Here is a 14,395-nt window from a genome sequence, read left to right as displayed (position 1 = left end):
AAACGAAATGTACATACACCGCCTCTTTTTACAGATGAAAATATCGGCCAAATTTCCATCTTATTTGTGCTCGGCTTGCAAATCACGCTTGGATTCTTTTGATAAGTTTCGCTGCCTATGCGTTCTAAAGAATGAAAAAGTCGAACGATTTCGCGAAGTGCTGGACACAACCCCTTTGACCGCTGCAGAACATCCCGACGACGGACACCAAACCGATGGCGTAGAATCGGTGTCGGTGAAAACTGAGGTCGTCGCAGAAGATTCTGAAGAGGATTATCAATCGAGTCAAACGGTGTCTGATTCACAACTGATAAGTAGCACATACGATTATTATCATAATGACGATTGGTTCGAAGCAGAGGAAGAATCGCTGGAAACACTTTTGAAACGTGAACCAATGGACGAGGAACAACAACCATCGGATGCAGATCTGAAACATGAGCTCAAGACGGATCCTTCCAATTTCAGCTGCAAGGTTGAAGGAGATGATTCTATGGCAGGAGAGACCATTATGAGGCCTGACGACTCTGTATCAATTTCGGATCAAAACCATTCTTGTGTCACGCATGGCGCCGGAGGACCTGCATTGAGTCAAATGGACCCTAGTGCTGAGGAATATTCAGGATATCCTTGCCATCTATCTGTCTCGACAGTTGACGAGCAGCAACTGTTGCCGTCGAATGAGCACCAAAGTCCACAACAAGATATCACCGTAGCAGAGTTCCCAGAGTCGCCAGGGCATGATTCAAAAACTAATACTGATTTCCAGAGAGTCGAACAAAAACTCCAGTGCTCTGATCGTTCCGTTACGTACTCACAAACATGCAAGCTGAAGATTCATCTCCGCACCGGTAAGAAGCCGTTCCAGTGTAAAGTCTGTGACAAAGCGTTTCGTTCAAAAATCACTTTGGATCATCATATGAAAATTCATAACAAGGATCAACAGCATCAGTGTCGGCAGTGTCCACAAAAGTTCACGAGTTCCATTGAACTAAAGAAGCACATCGGTGAGAAGCCATTCCAGTGTGAGGTCTGTGGCACATCGTTCCATGCGGCACGCTACTTGTCTATCCATTCGAAAATTCACAACAAGGATAAACAACATCAGTGTCCGCAGTGTCCAAAAAGGTTCCCACAGCGTACTCAACTAAAGAATCACATTATGAGGCACACTGGCGAAAAGCCATTCCGGTGTGAGGTCTGTGACCAAGCGTTTCATACGAATGCCGTCCTGAAAAAACATACGATAATTCACAACAAGGACCAACAACATCAGTGTCCTCAGTGTCCACGAAGGTTCGCGAGGACACGAGAACTAATGAATCATATAAGGACGCACACCGGCGAAAAGCCATTCCAGTGTGAAGTCTGTGGCACATCGTTCCATGCGGCACGCAACTTGTCTAAACATTTGAAATTTCACAACAAGGATCAACACCTTCAGTGTCCGCAGTGTCCAAAAAGGTTTGCACGGTTAACTCAACTAAAGAACCACATAAGGGCGCACATCGCTGAGAAGTCATTCCTGTGTGAGGTCTGTGGCAGAGCGTTCCACCGGAAAAAGAGTTTGACTAAGCACACTGAAATTCATAACAAGGACCAACAAGGACAGGAACCTGCGACAGCATTGACAAATTCTCATGCAGTAACAACCTGAATCAGATCAACAAATTTAACAGTCCTGAAAAGCTGCGTTTTTTATTTCTTTCGCTTCGTTTCTAACGCTTTCAAACGTCTGCACATTGTTCCTTGGTCCACTACACATGCGTCTGCAAGCTGTTGTTGTGTTTGGCACGGGTCATCTTCCAGCATTGCTTCCAACTCTTCATCTGCGAACGTCTTCGCTGGTCCCGGGTGCTCCTTGTCGTCAGTGCAAAAATCACCACTTTTGAAGCGCCGAAACCGATCACGACAAGTGGTTTCGCCTATAACAGCATCGCCATAAGCCTCCCTAAGCAACCGGAATGCTTCGGCTGCTGTTCTTCCAAGGGAATTGGAAACGCGCATCGTTCCCATCACATAGAAAAACCATAAATAACCAGCCCATAAATGTCTCGCGGGAAGACTCAGAACAGGAGCTAACTAAAAAGGAATGTTAAACAGACATCGCCAGAGCAGGAATTTAATTGTAAGGCATGCTTAGACGCGCATCTGGAAACACTTGTATTACGAAGGCAGGAGTAGAAGGATCATAGAGAAAAATGCACGAACAAACGTGTAAAAAAAGAACCGTAGATTCTTCCTAAAATCTAATATATCGTGGTCTGTGTTCCGAACTATTATTCTATCAAACGTTTAAATATATATAAATTTCAAAACTGGTAAATTAGGATTTTTAAAAATCTTATTCCATCATTGTTATCGGTTAGATCCTGAAGTTAGAAGAAGTATGTGTAACGGATTCTTGTTGCACTCTAGAGACCCTCCTCCCGACAGCCCGGCTAGCTCAGTCGGTAGAGCATGAGACTCTTAATCTCAGGGTCGTGGGTTCGAGCCCCACGTTGGGCGTCTCAAATAGTATTTTGTTGCTGCTTGTACCGATTTTTTGTTTAGATTTGGAGTTGGTGTTTTGTTGGGCTTTGACGGAAACATTTTACTGCTTTTTTTTAATTCTAATATCATATCATATAATACGGTGCACGGTGGGATTGCACGAGCCGTGTGGTTGGTGCCTTTGCACGGTGGGATTCGATCATGAAGCTACAGTAGATGGCGAAAAGAAGTTCAGCTCCTAAGCATTTGAATAATATGTGAAAATATGATTACATCTTCTATGTAAATAACTCTTGTGAGACGTTGAATGTTAGTTTGGGGTTCTAAGAGCGAAATTTGGGCGATAAAATTAGATTTAGATGTAATCTAGCAGGCTGGTGGGGCCATTTGTGGCCATAGGTCAATTTGAGTATGGCGAAAACAAGTTTAATTTAAGTTGGAAGTTTTCAGTTTTTCACACCAATTTCCTTCGTTTTGCTCGGTAATAAAGCAACTAGAGTACATTTTTTTAATTTATGAGCAATAATAACGTGATTTTTTACATGTTTGATATTCAAAATGCAGAATTAAAGCTGAGAAAATCATGGTGAAGAGATGGCAAGAAACATCTACTGTAAGTAGAATGTGTAATGGATTCTTGTTGCACTCTAGAGACCCTCTGCCCGACAGCCCGGCTAGCTCAGTCGGTAGAGCATGAGACTCTTAATCTCAGGGTCGTGGGTTCGAGCCCCACGTTGGGCGTCTTGAACATTATTTTGCTTGTACCGAAAATTTTTGTTGAGTTGGTGTTTTGTTGTGCTGCTTTAAAGGAAACATTTTGCTGCTTTATTAATTCTAATTCTTCTACGCATGATCCTTTGCACGGTGGGATTCGATCATGAAGCTATATTTACGATATAGCGCGGAGAGTATTTCCCGCTCTTGAGAGCGCAGCATCCTACTCATACGTGAGTGAGCATTGTAAGATCACGTTGTTAAAAACTATTCGTTCACCCCTTGATCAGTCGATCAGCAACATTTCCTGCAACCGGCGCCCGAAAGTGTGTGCTGTTCATTCGTTCGCCATTGTTAATTGTTACGAAGATGAATCAACCCGTCAGTTGTTTACCTGTGTCGAACGTCAAAATGTCGAAAGCAAAGAAAGTTTTAGATGAAGCCCGCGAGACTAAAAACCGCGAAATTGATCTTGTAGATCGAAACATTTCCACCTTCGAGGAGTTACCTGGATTGCGTGAGTATTGGCCTACACGGGGAGCGCGCCGTTCGTGGACCAGAATTGCCTATTTTGGTAAAAACTGGTTTTTTCATCCGTCATCGCGAGCGAGTGAACCCATTCGGAGATGCTTCTGATAACAGAAGATATTTGTTTGTGATGCGAGAAAATAATGATAACTTAAATGTGTTAGAACTGTTCTAAAGAATACAGTCCCTAATGGCGCCTTATATTTTCGATTCTTTCAGTAAATATGGTGTTTGTGACGAGAATAACGCTGAGCCACAACAAGCTAAAGAGTGAGTAACAGATGCGTACATCGAGAGGGCGGATGCTCCGTACGTCGCCACAAAGTGGTCGGGCTGAATGATTTTGAGTCGGAAAAACAATAATGCTTATCAGCTCATAGCCTCGGCCGTAAAATATTAATTGGTTACGGCAGAAAATAGTGATTTTCGCTCTTCAACAATCGAACAACAAAATGGGTGCGCCATACCGTGGTGGTGTTCATTTACGAGTGGAATGAACGTAGCAGGGTTGCTTTGCAATGTTTACTTTTGCATGAACCGGGGGTCCGGCGCGTTTCAACAGGTTTCAGAAGGTTCCGTTTTGTGTTCCGTAGGTGTTCCGCCCGGTATAGCGAACCTGATAAACCTGGAAATCTTGAATCTGTCCAACAACCAAATCGTGGAACTGCCGCTGTCTTTATCGTCGATGCCGAAGCTCCGAATTTTGAACTGCTCCATCAACAAGCTCGATACGTTGCCCCGGGGCTTTGGAGCGTTTCCGGTGCTAGAGGTGCTGGATCTTTCGTACAACAACTTGAAGGAGAGTGTCCTGCCAGGCAACTTCTTCATGATGGGTATGCAATTCCGGTGTCATTGGAAACTGTGTCGCTAATTCTGCTCAATTCGTTTCAGATTCGCTTCGTGCTCTCTATCTTGGCGATAACGAGTTTGAGTATTTGCCGCCGGAGATAAAAAACCTGAAAAACCTGCAAATCGTAAGCATATGCTCACGTGTGTACGAAACTGCCGAGCGCAACGAGTGATGATTTTTCCCTTTTCCACCAGCTTGGTTTGCGCGATAATGATCTGCTGGAGTTACCGCGTGAAATTGGGGAACTGACGCGCATCCGTGAGCTGCACATACAGAACAATCGGTTGAGCGTGCTGCCCCCGGAGGTGGCCAATCTAGACATGCCGGGACCGAAGTCCGTGCTAAAGATGGAGGAAAATCCGTGGGTGACGGCTATTGCGGAACAGTATCTAGTCGGAATTAGCCATGTTTTGGAGTACATCAAGACCGAGGCATACAGGATGTGAGTTTCATGTTCACCACGGTGGAAAAACACTGTGGGCAAAGTGTAATGGATTTTTGTCGCCCATAGCCTCTACAATCGCCATACGTCGGGCAGCAAATCTTCGGGCAACATTCCGCCTAAATCGGACAAGTCTAAAAAGGCTTCCAGGGCACGCTCTTAAGGATGCTGTAAGGATGCCTGGGTTCGCGAAAGTCCACGGTGACCAAATGTTATCTATGTGCCTTCTTCGAGAAGTCCATCCTTTCCCACGATGGAATGTTGTTTCTTTGTATTAACCGTCCTGTGAGAGAATCGCAGCCAAGTATCGTTTCGCACAGAATTGCTCATCGAAACAGTACGAGGAATTCTTTGTGAAGTGATGCAATGCGACGAAGGTTTCATGTTTCTACTAATCTTACTAAACACCCGGCGAAATCGGTTTATGGCCGGTTCAGTCGTGCAACGGTAGTTTTGCACATAGTTTTAAACTAATTTAATTAACTTTGACTTAGCGTGCCAAGAAGGACACAGATTGCGTGTGCGATGCACAAAAACGTTTTCTTCCGCCTTCGATCCGTCAGTGCCTTCGATTGCTAACACTCAGCGTGGCAAAGTGACTAGCAAAGAAATGCAATTAAAACCGATAATAAAATGGATGTGTCTGAAACTATTTTACGATGAAAGAGTTTTATTACACGGGGTGTTTATTTGCCACGGATTGGCATTTTGTCGAAGCACAGCAGGAGCAGGGTCAAGTGTTTTGCTGAAACCCCAATTTGGAATAGTTTCTTCTCAAGGGAGTGAAGTTGTACGTCTGTTTGGAAGTTAAAGAATTGGAACATACAACACGATTATTCTTGCCTTTTTGGCGACTTACAACTCCCTGGGCTTTGATTTTATGTATCAACAAATGTAACAGACAATTGTAAAACATATTTGTAGTTTGAAGAAAGTATCTTCCCCTTTTTTCGAAATGCAAAAGCCGCGTGGCAGCTGACAAACAGATTCCTACAACTAGCAATAAAACTTTCTCACCTAATTAGTGTAAGTAATGCAATTTGGAACTCGGGCGCACGTTCACTATTAGTTTCAATTGGATCATTGCTGCGGCCCGTCTTCTGAGCACGCCGTTTGGCTTCGTTTAAAAGTACTTCACTTTTCTCCGGCAGAATGTGGAGTTACCGTTGAACCTTGAAGTTTGAAGCACTTCAAAGTAGCTTTAAAGATTCAATTTTTGGAAGCTTTATTTGACCGAATAAACGTATCTTGGGTGTAGTATTAAAAATAATATTATATTGGAAGACAAACTTTTGTAAACAGAAAAAAACCCTGATATATACATTTCGTGTGCATCCGTCTCCGAATCGGTTCCATCTTGATGTATCCAATACCGAAGAGAACTTATGAAGATTATAAAATCAATTCTTTTGTACAATACCAAACATTCCTCTTTATAAACCACTTTATCAGAAGCAAAAATGCAAATATCAGTATGGTAATCCAGTAATAAGTTTAATTTTTAACGCAATATTATGTTAAACCATGTTTAGATCGTCTTTTTCGAGGCGATGATGTTTATCTCACTTTTATTGAATATTAAAACGAACGAGGAATAAAACTTTGTGTCTAGAGGCATAAAACCGAACAACAAAGTTGCACGGTAGATGATCTGCGGAACGAATCTATGCCGGGGCGCCGGCCTTGCAATGGGGCATAATTTTAATCGCATCATCTTACCGTCTTCCTGCGCACAGAAACGGAAAAAAGAAAAATCAGGAGTGAGCCAAACTGCGGCCCACGGCGCCCCTTATCGGCAGCAAGCTGGCGCGCTGAGCAACTGACCTCGGCGAAAATGCAGTTCAAGTACGGCTGCATCATAAACGGCTAAAGGGCCTTTCGAAGAGGAGCATAAAGTGCAGAAATAAAATAATGAAGGGATGATCATAAAAATTAATTATGCTGCCCATTGAAGATGGCGGCGCTCCCAGAAGCTGGCTCCACGTTTGCCGTATCGAGCCACCGAAACGTGCGCCTCCGTCGGGATTTCCGTTTGGTTTATTTTTTTCGTCGCCCCATTCGGGGCCACAGCTGGGACTAAACTTTCTTCGATCGCTTTCGAGGGTCGATTTGTTGGCGGAGTGTCGAAACGCTTCAGAACCTTCGGGCCGATCTGGGTCTGTCTAAGAACTGTCGCCGAAAACTGCGGAATGCTAAATGATAAAATCCTGTATGCGACCGGCCACCGGCCGTATGGGTCCTTCCAGTCGTGTGCCCTGTTGATCGACGACCCACGTGGTCGCCGGCGGACGGTAGCGGAAGGAAGTGCAAAAAATGGAGATTAGCAAAAGTCGTTAAAAACTTTCCGGCGAGTTTCCGGCGACCATCGCTGACCTCGCCGCACGGCTAAGCGGAGTTACACACCTCGTTGAGCGAAGGATAATCTATCGTTTCCTTTCTTCGCCCACGGCTCGTGGCAGATAATGCAAGGCGACCACTCGGGCACACGTGTGGCAGCACCAGCTCGTCCAGCAGCACTTTTCTGGCTCGATTCACTCGACAGCTCGCAACCCGTTGCCAGCGGCCAAGTATCCGGCCGGCCAAACTGCTTCCCAATACACAACTGGTCCCGAGTTTTCCACGAAGCTCGTTAGTCCCCCAGCGGTCCACACCTCTGGTCCGTCCCTCCGCCTGATGGGACTCGCTCGATGGAAGAGTGATTTCTTTTGGGGAGAAAATTGACGAGGAAAGTTTGGAATTGATTTTGTCGCCCCCAACGGCCGCCCACTTCCGGGTTGATTTCCGAGTGAAAAAGTGCAGCTGACCGAGAAGACATCATTAATGTCACTCGGCGCTGTGTTCCTCGGTCTGTCAAGTGATTTACTTTTGCAAGGATATTCGGTCCGCTGGATCGGGTGCAGTCAGGTCAAAGGAACGCGGCGTCTCGAGCGGTGAGTGATTGGAAAAATTAAATGACCATAATGATCAGTCTGCGCAGGTGCCACATAGGTGTGCTGTTGGGCGGTTTGCGTCGGCCACTCGTTTGCCAAGTGATTCAAAATTTCAATAACTTTTAATTGCTTCGCTAGGAATAATAACCAAGAGCGTCGTAGAGCACGCAACAAAAGCATATTACACAAGAACGACGAGCTTTCGGCGGTATCTAAAAACTAAAAGTAAGATAATCCAGCATATATTGTCTAATAGATTCTTCATAATAAATGAAGCATTTGTGGAAAGGCATCGGTGGGATTGTAGCTGAGCTCGGAAAGAGGACAAGATCGGCATCATCTAAACACATTAAGGGAGACAAGCATCCAAGGGAACAACTACTAAATACGTATTGATTGATGTTTCTGGATCAATATCTCGTGCGGAAAAATAGAACTAAATTTACGACCAACCCAACGACCAACCTTTGTATTCTTGTCTTATTTCGTTTGAAATTTCGTTTAAAATTTTGATTTTAAACTTGTTTGTGATTCCGATAAGGGCAAAAGTTTTTATTTCTAAATTGGTCAGCATCGACGTATCACAGTATTTTTTTAAATGGAAACAAATCAAGTATCTTGCAGTGATTGATATTTTATTTTTGAAAGGTTTAAAAGCAAAGGAAATTTATGAATGAATGTTGAAAGTGTATAAGGACTCTTCGCCTTCGCAGTAGGATAAAAATATGGGTTTCTGAATTTAAACGTGGTCCAAAAACGTCCAAAAACAGACACATCACCTGAAAATGTAAAAAAAAAGTACAGAATATCGTATTGGAAAGTTGTCGAGTGACTGAAAACTATTTAGTAGAAGCCATAGGCATCTTATTGGGCAGTGTAAGCAACCTTTTGACTGAAGTAACCGGTTCCAGGAAGCTGTGTGGCACAAAAACACATTCGAATGCAACATTCTCGGCAACAGTTAGAGCGTTTTCGAAAGGATAAAGTGGATTTTGTCTGTCGACTCATCACTATGGATGAAACTATACTGAACTTATCTTAACTGAATGCAAAACTTATTAAACAACCTAGTCTACATTTGTTTTCAGCCCTCAACACATTCTTCGTTTCGGCTCCTATCTCAACTGTTGACCCAGAAATCAAAAGCTACTAAGTTAGGCGAATACGGCGCTGGCGGAACGATATGGACCGAGTTTGTGACGAAATGACCACGAAATGGTCACGAAAATGTAATGATAAACACCTCGAGGAAGCTGAACAACGAATTGTTACCAATTCGGTCTTTCTGGATGCACAGAATTTCTCAAACGACTCATAACACCCAAATAGTGATCTTTGTCGAGCACATTTTTATGCTAAATCTATGTTCATATGAGACGCTGAGGCCACCATAATGTGTCTTGTTATGCTGGCCTCTAGGAATCTAGGAACATGTTGAATAGGCTAGTATTATTATTTTTTGGGGAGCATGTTTGACCGCCTTTTAAAATTCCGGCGTGTGCTTTACACCAGATGCCGAGAACAGGGCATACAAATTCGCGCTCCCGTGCAGCAATTAAAAGCCTCTCAGTGCACCGCAAGCGCAGCTTAATAGTGCACCAAGGTGGCAGCAGCTGCACTGCGATGCACCTGCGGTGGACTGCTGGGCGGGTGGCGAATGATGGCCACACCAATCGGCCGGCTGCGATAATGATAAATTATTAATCGTAATCAACGAATTTTCTCTCCCCTCTTACTTACCGAAGGCATGCATTTTTCATTCCCGAGGGCCGGATCGATAAGCAGTGGGATCGAAAACGGGATGACGGGATGAATGATCCATGATTGACGAAAATGGAGAATTGACGAACACAACCGAAATGCTGGGAAAGCAAGCCCAAGCGAAATATTTAATAAATGGCGCAAGAAAACGAGCAAAAAGCCCCAAAACCGTGGACCGCGGAAGAATGCAAGTCGAAGGGGAAGATGCACCCCGCCCCGACACCGACCGGCCAAGGGGTTTTGCGGTGCTCGGTGGGAGGTTCATAAAATGTTTAACAACATTTTTATTGAGCCCCAGCCCGCGCCCGCCCGCCCGCCTGACGGAAGGAAAATTCGTACAAATTTATCAATCACCTGTCAGCTGCGGAGGGCGGATTGTTTTTGTGCTGCTTCCGGGCGCTTCTTTTTTGCCGTTAATGCATCCCACCCACCACCCATCACCTGGCCTGGCCATCGGGGTGGCGGGTTCGGGGCGTGCATAGGAGATGAGCTGATGTTTGAATGGGATTTTCATGACAGTTTTCTCGTCATCCCTGCCGGGGCCGGGTTTGTCACATTTTTTTTTTCGTTGTTCGATTTTCCCAATTGACGCCCCAGCCCAGGAACACTGCGGCCAGTCATTAACGATCGGCCGCCGAGAGCGGAAACGCGGCCAAACACACGCCGCACTTCAAACGCTGAAAGCGCTCACGGAAGCGGAAGTGCAAAGGCTGACCGGGTGTCCCAGCGCCGGGTCCCGGGGCCCCCGGGTATGGCAAGTGTCCCATTTACCGTTGATTGGTATCCAATTTTTCTGATATCGATCAGGTGCGTGTGAGCCGGGGACGCTTCATTTTTGTCGGTCCGGTGTGCCGTGGTGTGCGTTTGAAACTCCCTGAAGGGTGACATGATGAAGTGATGATTTTGAGCGTACCCCGAGTGTCATAGTGTAGCGAGGAAACCGGAACACCACCGGGCAGGCTCGCAGGGAAATAGGCTCCTTAATTGGATTATAGTTGGCCTTTGATCGCATTTTTTTGCAAACAAAAAAACCGAATAACCATCCATTGGCCGCTCTAGCCACCCATGAACGGGGGAAACATCTTCTAATTAGCACGAACGTTATTTATATGACTCGCAACGCAGCGTGATAATGTGCGCCATAAATTGCCCAACGCGAGCTCATCATATGCGGAGCGATGAAACTTAGTGAAGGGTTTTGAATTCGACAGCAATTCGATGGGTATTTTCAGTAAAATTTCGGCCGAACCTTAACCAAAGACTAGACATCGAAAAAGAGCTCAAACGAAGGGAAAAAGCAGCAGTATTTGGGCAATACCACCTGTGGTCCAATGGACCAATACTTCCGCCCGGATCTTGGACTCCGGAATGGTTGGATCCAAAGATAGGACCTGAACACAGCAGCTTATCTACTACTGTTCCCAAAAAGTATTGGGAACTCTAATATTAGTCGAAACATCTTTAATTATTCTTCTAAATCTATGTCATTACCTTTAAAATAATCCTTGCGCTATGCAATATCTGTGCTTACAGTTGTTCCAATTTTTGAAACGGCCTGAACGGAGTTCTTTTCTTTTAATAACCTTCAAACCTTTCTTCGTTTGGACTCGAAAATGTGATGCAGAAATTTCGGTTTGTTTCTTCCTCGTGGTGCAAGAACCAAAAATTGTCTCTCCACAGATCCGGTCTTTTTTTACATCCAGATAACATATAGTATACAGTTTCCCGTTTGTTTTAGTCATAGTTGTCGTTGTTGTTTCTAGTCAATTAAATTACACAATTTAGTGTAACGATTCTGAAGGGCTCCATTTCAGTATCTGATTGTAAGATGAATTGGGCTTATACAGGGTGGTCAAATAAGCGTTCTCTTTTTTAACTACCCATTATTTGATGTTTAAAAGGTCAAACTTGATTCTGGAAATAATAGACATTAAGTAAACACTTAAAACTTTACGAAATGGGTCGCTAAACGCTTGAAAAAAGCTGCGAAATATTAAAAACTTACTTCCAAAGTGGTAGGTCTTATCTCAACAGTTACGATTTTTGAAAAGCACATTTCGTTGAAGCTCATTTCCACCTCGGTGGCTATGTTATTAAGCAGAATTGTCATTCTTGGTGTTCGGAAAACCCATACGTCGTGCAAGAGAAGCCAATGCATGAAAAACAAGTGACTGTTCGGTGCGGATTTTGGTCTGGCGGCATCATCGGCCGCCGTGTCCATGAATGAAGAAGGAGCCGCCGTAACCGTCGAAGGCGTACGCTACAGAGCCATGTTGGCTGATTGGTTCTTTGGCGAAATTGAAGCTGAGTACTTGGTTGACATTTGGTTAAAACAGGACGGGGCTATCTGCCATACAGCGACAGCCACGATTGATTGTTTGCGCCGCATCTTCGGACAGCGAATAAGCAGTAGAAATGTTGTTGTGAATTGACCTCCAAAGAGTTGCGGTTTTACACCATTGGACTGTTATCTGTAGGGGATCGGTGAAAGACAACAAACCAGCAACTATTGACAACATCAACACTGAAATTTAAATTGCCATTGCCAAGATAGGACCACAGACAGTCGAAAAAGTGCCCAAAAAGTGGGTCGATCGATTGGGCTACTGCGAAGCCAATTGTGGTGGACATTTGAGCGAAATTGTTTTTCACACATAAATTTGATGATCAACCTTTCAAATAAATGTTTCAGCATCGAAAAATATTTAGTCGTTCTCTTTTTATAACCAAATCAAAAAGAGAACGCATGTGACCACCCTGTAGTTCCGATTGAAATTAAATGAATAAGAATACTTGTTTAATAGAAATCACGTCATGACTTAACACTAACACTATACCAATTTGTGAACAATTTTGGGCTGTCTTCTTCTTCGAACTTTCGGCCTCGAATAGCTTTCTATCGCACGCACGCGTAACGCATTCGAAAGGACATTCCATAAAAAAGCGCCACCTAGCCGTACCCGCCGAAGACGAGATGCAGTGCGAAGCGGACTTCAAAGGACGGCACGAATGGAAATGAGAAAAAACGGCGGCCCATTAATTGGAAAGATGATCAAACTGCTGCACACGGCATAGGTCGAGATCGAGCGGACCGAAACATCGATCCGGTTCCGGTGATAATGATTTTTTGACCGATGCCACCGTGGGACCAAACAAAAAAAAAGTCACCCGGAATTCTTCGCACGCCCTCGGTGGCTAAATGATGAGCTGCATTCCTGCATGTTGTTTGGTCCTTCGCTCCGCACGCACGCACGCATCTCCGACGACTGCCGCATAATCTTTGCCGTGTCCAGTTTTTGCCGGAAGCAGGACACCACCGGTGTGGCTCATAAATCGAATTAACACGGTCAGCTAACGGGAAAATTAACTTTTATCGACACCGAGCCCTCTAAGCGAGCGAGAGCCAAACGCCGAGATCGGGAAAGTCTGATCAATTTTCCTTCGCCGGCCCCAGGCAGTGCGTGCAGGTGCTCATCGCGGAAAGGGTTTTTTACTGCTCCCGAGCGAGGACAAATTTCATCTCCCGTTCCCGGTCGTTTGATCGTGTGTGTGTGATGCAGGGGCTTGATGCGTTTGACGTTGCAGTCAAACAGCGCACTCACATGCCGCGCTCCGCGGAATCGAAGACCCCCGGACCGGACCGGATCGGACCGGACCGGGATCCGGATGAATTTTAATATATTTTATTTGCTGTTTGCCGTCAGGCTTGCTGACGCCGGTGGCGCTCTTGAGTGGGAAGCGAGCGAAAAGCCCAGCGAGCTCCGCTTCAAGTCAATGTTTTCAGACTTTTCCGTTCCAATTTCTGCTTTTTCCCACTTATTTCCCCCATTTTTTTGCGTTTCACTTTTCCCCGATTTTCCCACCCGATTGGCGGCGGGTCGCGCGGGCGACATCCCAGGTCCAATCATAGATTAATCTGGTGCCGTTTTCATCGTGCCTGCCCCACACGAGGGCGGCATCGGAAATTATTATGATCATTACGTTTTATGTACGCGTTTTTTTGTGTTTTCGTTTTTTAGAATGTCGCCCGGTTCCGAGGGCGATGGAGTGGAAAAATTGAAGCGGCCACAGTCGGCGGGCGTGATTTTGTTGTTTTTTAATCATATGCTCACGCCATCATTTATGCAGCGCCGGGGCCCGGCCACATTGCTACATTCGATTTCGTTCGCCGAACACGCGACCACCTTTTTTCTGTCCAGGCTCAGTTTTTCCGGCCAGCCGGCCCCAGTTTGCGGGAGTATTTTCTATCCATCGCGCGTATTTGGCGAAACGCTTTCCCCTCGGGGGCGCTCTCTGTCGGGAGCCAACGCTTGGCGCTTAAACGTAACCGACAGGAACATGGAACCAGCGGAGCTCAAGGGTTGGCGCTGTTTTGTCGCTGGCTGGCGGTCTGAAATGATGTGTTGTGTTGTGCCATTGGTTTGCTGTGTACCGGTCCTTTTTTTTTCACCCATCACTCGGCACGGCACCCCCTCCCGAACAGACCGTGCTTCCAGCAGCGCAGCGCCGGGAAAACCGAGGAAAACAATACTGGGCCGGAGCGCGAAGCGAAGAAAGAAACAACATAAAATGTGCGGAGCCCGGCCGGGCGGGCGGGCTACGCGGTGGGTCGGAGTGAAAACCCAGGCCCGATACCGGGGATCGGTTTTTCAATTTCCACCCTGTCGCCGGCTGTCC

The 14,395-nt window shown here is 45.5% G+C and overlaps 1 protein-coding gene and 2 non-coding genes across 3 annotated transcripts; all 3 read left to right on the top strand.

Moving 5' to 3' along the window:
* Positions 1-2,435: 2,435 nt before the first annotated feature.
* Trnak-cuu (transfer RNA lysine (anticodon CUU)) lies at positions 2,436-2,508 on the top strand. Its single transcript has one exon. It is a non-coding gene; the product is annotated as a tRNA-Lys (tRNA).
* A 653-nt stretch (positions 2,509-3,161) lies between these two features.
* Trnak-cuu (transfer RNA lysine (anticodon CUU)) lies at positions 3,162-3,234 on the top strand. Its single transcript has one exon. It is a non-coding gene; the product is annotated as a tRNA-Lys (tRNA).
* A 276-nt stretch (positions 3,235-3,510) lies between these two features.
* LOC128272135 (ras suppressor protein 1) lies at positions 3,511-5,671 on the top strand. The gene is made up of 6 exons (XM_053009885.1): positions 3,511-3,724; positions 3,955-4,005; positions 4,329-4,568; positions 4,627-4,709; positions 4,780-5,027; positions 5,097-5,671. The coding sequence occupies exons 1-6, from the start codon at positions 3,577-3,579 to the stop codon at positions 5,188-5,190; spliced, it is 864 nt and encodes a 287-aa protein (XP_052865845.1). The 5' UTR covers positions 3,511-3,576; the 3' UTR covers positions 5,191-5,671.
* The last annotated feature ends 8,724 nt before the right edge of the window (positions 5,672-14,395 follow it).

This window comes from Anopheles cruzii, chromosome 3, assembly GCF_943734635.1.
Source record: "Anopheles cruzii chromosome 3, idAnoCruzAS_RS32_06, whole genome shotgun sequence".
NCBI lineage: Eukaryota > Metazoa > Arthropoda > Insecta > Diptera > Culicidae > Anopheles > Anopheles cruzii.
This window is presented reverse-complemented; position numbering and strand designations above follow the sequence as displayed.